At 40.2% G+C, this 9,118-nt stretch overlaps 1 protein-coding gene across 1 annotated transcript; it reads right to left on the bottom strand.

Annotated features, from left to right (window-relative positions):
* Nucleotides 1-3,338: 3,338 nt before the first annotated feature.
* LOC109261547 (keratin-associated protein 6-2-like) lies at nt 3,339-3,919 on the bottom strand. Its single transcript, XM_053904200.1, has one exon. The coding sequence runs from the start codon at nt 3,909-3,911 to the stop codon at nt 3,642-3,644; it is 270 nt and encodes an 89-aa protein (XP_053760175.1). The 5' UTR covers nt 3,912-3,919; the 3' UTR covers nt 3,339-3,641.
* Nucleotides 3,920-9,118: the final 5,199 nt, after the last annotated feature.

The raw sequence follows: 9,118 nt of genomic DNA, 5'->3' as shown, positions 1-9,118 counted from the left end.
CTTGGAAGAGATTTCACGTGGGTTGCAAGAGGATGTGGTGAAGTGCGTGTCTTCTACTAGCTTTGGACCTTTATATACTGTCAGTAATTGGCAGAACATACCATTCATCCCCTGACATACCCAACAAATATGTAAGCACTTCTGGTATGCCACTCACTGCCAACAATCAATAAATGTCTTGGGAAATGTGACTTCATTCTGTTGGAGTCTCCAGTTATATTTAAAGAACAGCATTTTAATTGCTGTGCCAAAGAATTCTCTCACTAGAATCATGTGCCATACGTAAAACTGGTACCCACCTTCACAACTTGTTGTCATTTAATTTACCTTATATATCATTGTTGAGGGACATTTAGGAAAATTTTGTCCTCTTGATCTTTCCTCTTTCCTAAGCTATCTACCTGTCCCCATAGGGAAGGAAATAACTCCCATCTCCTTTCTGGAATCATTGCAAATTTTTGCCTGCCTGCTCACACCCAGATACCTACTGCAGATACCTAGTAGCTCCATGTGTGATAAACGAGGGAAGATGCTAATTCCAGCCAACAGAACAAAGCCCAACAACACTGGAACTTCTGCTGTACATTGCCAATAGTGTTGAGATCTAGAAACCTTGGTTTGTAACCTCACATCTCTATATTCTCTCTTTATTGGTGTCTAATTCCAAATTCTTCCTTGTTTTCTCAACTACACCCATTATTCAATCATTCCATTGCCAGACATAAAGTCAAAAGGAAAACAAGGAAGGAAGGAAGAAATTAGAAAGAATGAAAGAAAGAAAGAGAAAAAGAAAGAGAGAGTAGAGAGAAAGAAAGAGAGAGTGGAAAGAAAGAAAGAAAGAAAGAAAGAAAGAAAGAAAGAAAGAAAGAAAGAAAAGAGAAAGAAAGGAAGGAACAAAGGAAGCTGTCTCTGTTTTTTGTTTGTATGGTTGTTTCTTGGGATGTTTCTGCTCATCTTTGTTGTCTACTCTTTACATCAATCATCATTTTATGAATCTGGCAGAATCCAAAATTTGTATTACTTTTTACTGTGACAACTCTAAAATCCAAGCTGCAAGGGAGTACAAACTCAGGAAGATCATTCCTTCTACTCCACGCTAAAATTTCCCATCAAAGAAATGTGTGACATCCAGTCTTTTACTCAATGCTTTCACCTGGGAATTTCATGAAACTGCTGATTTCCTTTCCTGTGATCTTTCCTTTGTAGACATTTTTTCTTCAGTTGACAGTATTTCCTATGACTTTTAGACTGCTCTATCTGATCACTCTGCTCTAATTCATCCCTTACCAGAAGTTTAAGGAAAATATACCCACTATAATTGTTCTTTGGCTTAATTTTCTCTACTTTTCTACCATTCTTGAAATTCACAGCTATAAACTCTAATGCACAAAATCCCTAGAATACACACTTTGCTTTTCTAACACCCCCTTTCTTGTCACAGTACTCCTGAACTATTGGAAAAGTTTTCCAGCTTTCTTGCAGTATTTCTAGTAACTTTCCATTCAGGTTTCTGAATACAGATCCATAATGGCAGAAACATAATCTCCTCTTCTGTGCACCCCTCTTTCCAGATGAAGTAGAGCCGGGCACATAATTTGAATTCAGTCAATATTTCCCCAGTAAAGAAATGCATTAAAACAAAATCGTGTTCAAATGTTGGTGTGCCATTAGAAGTTATAAGATAATTCATTATATGATCACCATGTTCTCATTCCATTCTACTCTTTCCATCCTGAAAGTCTCAAAAGTTTTTAACTAGTGAGACTCAAATATCACATTTTGAGGATACTTGTCAGTTTATGAACACCTTGTCACAGATGTGCAAGTTGTCTTATATACCTAAAAACTTTTCGACCCTTTATGGATATGTAAATTGTGATATACATGCCTATCTGATGATGTTCTTCCCTCCTTCAGAAAGCCTTCAAAGACAAGGAACATAATGGAAAAATGAGTCGATTTTTAACAAACTGTAATTATTGGAATTCCTTCCCCTGTCTGTAGGATTTACCGACCCTTGACTAACCCAGAGCACAGGCAGTCCTCAGAACAGACTTAGGATGTCCCATATTGAAAACTTCCAACCCGTGACAGAAGCCCTGATCCTTCCACAGCAGGACACTTAGTATCCTGGGCATAGCCTCATGCCAGGGCTGATCTTGATGGCAGGGTTATCTTCCTTACAATTGGCCATGTTGTGGATGGAGTCTTTTAGCTCCAGTGTCCTCAGACTCAGACTTTCTTCAGTGACTTTTGTCACGGAGATGAGACAGTGAGTCATTCTTTCTGCTGGTAGAAATTGAGTCTGAAGACACTTTTTTCTGATGTACGCTCTAACTGTAGAGTTCTGGAAGGCACATGAGGAAAAGACACTTTGGTAAGAACCCAACACAATAGTAAGCTCACAACTCCCAAACTATCCCTTGCTTTTTTCCACTACAAATTGTGGCACCACCAATCATACCCCAACCTTCATGAATTTCTCTTTCCCCTTTATACTTACAACTGTTCTTTCTAGTATTTCTTTCAAATGGCATCAGTTCATTTGACACAAAATGTCAAAATACCTCCTTGAACTATCTCTGCAATCTTTCAGCCTGCAATCTCTTCCCCAGTAAGATGTTTTATTGCCTCCATAGGGATGATCTCTCCAAATTAATTTCAACTAATTCCTACTTATTTTTAAATATCGCCATTAGAATGTCAACGCTCTGAGAGCAAGAAAGTACTCCACAATTTTCCTCCTGTATCTTCAGAGTGTAGGATAGTTCCCTTTCAAAAACATTCTAAACTATTGGTGAGTTAAGTGACTGAAATCAATTTCCTCACTCTCAATATATGCTAACAAATACATCCAGACTTCCATTAAATTACAGATGATACAATACCACATCTTTCTTCTAAATTTTCCTTTCCTTAGTTCATTAGACATCCGAGTCCATTTCTAATTTCTCATTAATCTGGAAACTCTCTCTTCCATTCCATTCATCCTTGAAGTACTCAGGCCACACCTCTTCTCCCTGGAGCTTGACTCACAACCTCCTAAAGAGGTAACATCCCTCCTTGTCTTTCCTCTCCACCTCCATTTTACATAGAGTGTGATTTCCAGATGAAAGTTCTGAAATATCTGTGATTTGTGTTGAGGTGTGAGGGCCTGGGCATGAGGGATGCAAGGCACAGGTAGAAAAGGCATTTTCTCTGATGCACATAAGAGAAGAAACACTTGCATTATATGAAGGAAGAGCCCTCATGTTCATGAAACATATTGTCACCTAGGTTTTCAAGAGAAGTCATAATACCTCAAAAAAAGGAGTAATTCACAAGCAAGAACATAGAGATATATTAGAAGCAAAGAATCATTTTTATTGAGAATAAGGAATTTGCCCAACTGTGGGGTGTTAGGCTTGTTGCCACAGTCAGATGACAGAATCCAGAGTAAAGGAATAAACACGAACATTTAGAAAACAGTCAGATGATACCACACAGCCTTGAGGCACAGGATGCCATTCTAGAAATGTTGCTTGGAGGTGTGAGCCTCTGTGAAGCATGCATTTTCTTGGATATAGAAAATGTGAGGTATGAATCTTTGATTCAGCCCTCTCATTAGATGTGTCTTATTTAGAGGACAATGGGGTGATGTTCTAGCAGCAAGAAGAATAACATCTTCTATAGCAAAATGGCTGGTAACCATAGCAGCCGGAGCCATAGCCACAACCACAGCCATATCTGGGGCCGTAGCCACAGCAGGAGCCATATCCACAGCCATATCCACAACCAGAGCCACAGCCATACCGGGAGCCATATCCACATCCATAGCCAGGTCCATAACTCCAGCTGTAATAGGGGCCATAGCCACAGCCATAGCCATAGCCACAGCCATAGCCACAAGAGTTGCCGTAGTTGCAACACATCTTGTCAAGAGAAGAGAATTCACGTGGGTTGTGAGAGGATGTGGTGAACTGTGTGTCTTCTACTAGCCTTGGACCTTTATATACTGTCAGTAATTGGCAGAACATAACATTCATTCCCTGACATACCCAACAAATATGTAAGCACTTCTGGTATGCCACTCACTGCCAACAATCAATAAATGTCTTGGGAAATGTGACTTCATTCTGTTGGAGTCTCCAGTTATATTTAAAGAACAGCATTTTAATTGCTGTGCCAAAGAATTCTCTCACTAGAATCATGTGCCATACGTAAAACTGGTACCCACCTTCACAACTTGTTGTCATTTAATTTACCTTATATATCATTGTTGAGGGACATTTAGGAAAATCTTGTCCTCTTGATCTTTCCTCTTTCCTAAGCTATCTACCTGTCCCCATAGGGAAGGAAATAACTCCCATCTCCTTTCTGGAATCATTGCAAATTTTTGCCTGCCTGCTCACACCCAGATACCTACTGCAGATACCTAGTAGCTCCATGTGTGATAAACGAGGGAAGATGCTAATTCCAGTCATCAGAACAAAGCCCAAAACAACACTGGAACTTCTGCTGCAAAATGCCAATAGTGTTGAGATCTAGAAACCTTGGTTTGAATCTAACATCTACATATTCTCTTTTTATTGGTGTCTAATTCCAAATACTTCTTTTTTTTTCTCAACTAAACCCTTTATCCAATCATTCTATTGCCAGACATAAAGTCAAAAAGAAAAGAAGGAAGGAAGGAAGGAAGGAAGGAAGGAAGGAAGGAAGGAAGGAAGGAAGGAGTTATAAAATAAGAAGGAAAGAAAAGAAAGAAAGAAAAAGAGAGAAAGAAAGAAAGAAAGAAAGAAAGAAAGAAAGAAAGAAAGAAAGAAAGGTGGTCAGAAGGAAGGAAGGAAGGAAGGAAGGAAGGAAGGAAGGAAGGAAAGAAGGAAGGAAGGAAGGAAGGAGGGAAGGAAGGAAGAAAGGTAGGTGTCTCTGCTTTTTGTTTGTATGGTTGTTTCTTGGGATGTTTCTGCTTGTCTTCGTTGTCTACACTTTACATCAATCACCATTTTACGAATCTGGCAGAATCCAAAATTTGTATCACTTTTTACTGTGAACGTTAAAATCCAACCTGGGAGGGAGTACAAACTCAGGAAGATCATTCCTTCTACTCCTCGCTAAAATTTCCCATCAAAGAAATGAGTGACATCCAGTCTTTTACTGAATACTTTCACCTGGGAATTTCATAAATCTGCTGATTTCCTTTCCTGTGATCTTTCCTTAGTAGACATTTTTCCTTCAGTTGACAGTATTTCCTAATACTGTTAGACTGGGGTATGTGGTCCCTCTGCTGTGATTCATCCCTTACAAGAAGTTTAAGGAAAATATACCCACTACAATTGTTCTTTACCTTAATTTTCCCTACTTTTCCAGCATTCTTGAAATTCACAACCATAATCTCTAATGCACAAAATCCCTGAATACACACTTTGCTTTCTAACAGCCCCTTTCTTGTCACAATACTCCTGAATTATCTCCAATATTCTTGGACTAAGAGAGTCTCAAATTTCACACCTTAAAGATAGTTGTGTGGGGGTTGCTGGATGGCTAGTTGATTAAGTGTCCAACATCAGCTCAGGTGATGATCTTACAGTTTGTGAGTTCGAGCCCCGTGTAATGCTCTGTGCCGACAGCCTGGAGACTGAAGCCTGATTCAGATTCTGTGTCTCTTTCTCACTCTGCCCCTCCCACGCTGACAGTCTGTCTCTCAAAAAAATAAATAAATAAATGAAAAAAATTGAAATATATGAATAAATATAAATAAAGTTGTCTGTTTGTGAACACATTGTTCCATATGTTCTCTATGCCTTATAAATAACCAGAACGTCACTAGATATGTAAATTATAATATACGTGCCTAATTGATGATATTCTTCCCTCCTTCAGAAAGCCTTCAAAGACAAGGAACATAATGGAACAATGAATAGATTTTCAACAAACTGTAATTATTAGAATTCTTTTCCCTGTTTGTACGATGTACCCATCCTAGACTAACTCAGAGCACACTCAGTCATCACATCAGATTTAGACTATCCCATGTGTTCCAGATTTAGACTATTCCATATATTCCATCCCTTGAGAGAAGGCTTAATTCTTCGTCAGCAGGACACTCAATATACGGGGCATAGCCTCCACCCAGGGCTGACCTCGATGGCAAGGCCATCCTCCTCGGACTCTGACAGGGCTTAGAGTCTCCTGGCTCTAGGATTCTCACACTCAGACTTTGTGCACTCACCTTTGCCATGCATATGAGTCAGCGATCGGTTTTTCACTGCTGGTGGAATTTGAGTCTGAAATACACTTTCTATTGTAGGATCTAAAGGTGAGAGTTCTGGAATGGCACCTGAGGAAAGGACACTGAAGTCAGACCCCAACAAACGGAAGGTTCTCAAACTCAGAAAGGACTGGGCTTCTCATCCCATTCTTGTATACGCACCAGGGAAGACACTGAAGGACACCATTAAAGCCCTACTCCTTCCTCTTTTCAACTGAAAATTGTGGCACCACTGATCATACCCAACACGTAATGAATTCCTCTTCCCCTTTCTCCTTGGTACTGCCCTTTCTAGCCATTCTTTCAACTTGATCAGTTCATTTGACACCAAACATCAAAGTACCACCCCGAACTATCTCTCCAATATTTAATGAACCTTCATTCTCTTCCCCAGGAAGCTCTTTTATTCTCTCCAAGCAAATTATGTGTCTAAATTTGTCATAATTAATTTGTAACATATTTATTAACACCAACAAAATGTACACACTCTGAGAGTAGGAAATTCATCTGCAATTTTTCTACTATGTATTCAGTGTGTCGGATGGTTCTCTTTCAAACACATTCAAAAATATTTGTCTGACCGGCAGAAGATGGCGGCATAGGAGGACGCTGGGCTTACCGCACATCCTGCTGATCACTTAGATTCCTACACCTGCCTAAATAACCCAGAAAACCACCAGAAGACTAGCAGAATGGAGTCTCCAGACCCAAGCGCAGACGAGAGGCCCACAGAAGAGGGGCCCCTCCTGAAGTGGATCACCTAAGGAGAAGCGAGCTAAGCCTGCCCCTCCTGCCCCCGTGCACCTTGCCTACCCACCCCAGCTAATACGCCAGATCCCCAGCACCACAAGCCTGACACTGTGCAAGTAGTCCAGATGGGCCAGGCCACCCCACAGTGAATCCCGCCCCTAGGAGAGGGGAAGAGAAGGTACTCACCAGCCTGACTGTGGCCCCAGCGGTGGGCTGGGGGCAGACATCAGGTCGGACTGCGGCCCCGCCCACCAACTCCATTTATACACCACAGCACAGGGGAAGTGCCCTGCAGGTCCGCACCACTCCAGGGACTATCCAAAATGACCAAACGGAAGAATTCCCCTCAAAAGAATCTCCAGGAAATAACAACAGCTAATGAACTGATCAAAAAGAATTTAAATAATATAACAGAAAGTGAATTTAGAATAACAGTCATAAAATTAAACGCTGGGCTTGAAAACAGAATAGAGGACAGCAGAGAATCTATTGCTACAGAGATCAAGGGACTAAGGAATAGTCAGGAGGAGCTGAAAAACGCTTTAAACGAGATGCAAAATAAAATGGAAACATCCACGGCTCGGACTGAAGAGGCAGAGGAGAGAATAGGTGAACTAGAAGATAAAATTATGGAAAAAGAGGAAGCTGAGAAAAAGAGATAAAAAATCCAGGAGTATGAGGGGAAAATTAGAGAACTAAGTGATACACTAAAAAGAAATAATATACGCATAATTGGTATCCCAGAGGAGGAAGAGAGAGGGAAAGGTGCTGAAGGTGTACTTGAAGAAATAATAGCTGAGAACTTCCCTGAACTGGGGAAGGAAAAAGGCATTGAAATCCAAGAGGCACAGAGAACTCCCTTCAGATGTAACTTGAATCGATCTTCTGCACAACATATCATAGTGAAACTGGCAAAATACAAGGATAAAGAGAAAATTCTGAAAGCAGCAAGGGATAAACGTGCCCTAACATATAAAGGGAGACCTGTAAGACTCGTGACTGATCTCTCTTTTGAAACTTGGCAGGCCAGAAAGGATTGGCAGCAGATCTTCAATGTGTTGAACAGAAAAAATATGCAGCCGAGAATCCTTTATCCAGCAAGTCTGTCATTTAGAATAGAAGGAGAGATAAAGGTCTTCCCAAACAAACAAAAACTGAAGGAATTTGTCACCACTAAACCAGCCCTAAAAGAGATCTTAAGGGGGATCCTGTGAGTCAAAGTACCAGAGACATCACTACAAGCATAAAACATACAGACATCACAATGACTCTAAACCCGTATCTTTCTATAATAACACTGAATGTAAATGGATTAAATGCGCCAACTAAAAGACATAGGGTATCAGAATGGATAAAAAAACAAGACCCATCTATTTGCTGTCTACAAGAGACTCATTTTAGACCTGAGGACACCTTTAGATTGAGAGTGAGGGGATGGAGAACTATTTATCATGCTACTGGAAGCCAAAAGAAAGCTGGAGTAGCCATACTTCTATCAGACAAACTAGACTTTAAATTAAAGGCTGTAACAAGAGATGAAGAAGGGCATTATATAATAATTACAGGGTCTATCCATCAGGAAGAGCTAACAATTATAAATGTCTATGCGGCGAATATGGGAGCCCCCAAATATATAAAACAATTACTCATAAACATAAGCAACCTTATTGATAAGAATGTGGTAATTGCAGGGGACTTTAACACTCCACTCACAGAAATGGATAGATCATCTAGACACAGGATCAATAAAGAAACAAGGACACTGAATGATACATTGGCTCAGATGGACTTGACAGATATATTTAGAACTCTGCATCCCAGAGCAACAGAATATACTTTCTTCTCGAGTGTACATGGAACATTCTCCAAGATAGATCATATACTGGGTCACAAAACAGCCCTTCATAAGTTTACAAGAATTGAAAGACCACAATTCTGGAAACAAACGAAAATGAAAATACAACAATCCAATCGCTTTGGGATGCAGCGAAGGCAGTCCTGAGAGGAAAATACATTGCAATCCAGGCCTATCTCAAGAAACAAGAAAAATCCCAAATACAAAATCTAACAGCACACCTAAAGGAAATAGAAGCAGAACAGCAAAGGCAGCCTAAACCCAGC

Source organism: Panthera pardus, unplaced genomic scaffold, assembly GCF_024362965.1.
Source record: "Panthera pardus isolate Hobbes unplaced genomic scaffold, ASM2436296v1 HiC_scaffold_16, whole genome shotgun sequence".
NCBI lineage: Eukaryota > Metazoa > Chordata > Mammalia > Carnivora > Felidae > Panthera > Panthera pardus.
The sequence above is the reverse complement of the archived record's forward strand: the minus strand, read 5'-3'. Positions and strand labels throughout refer to the sequence as shown.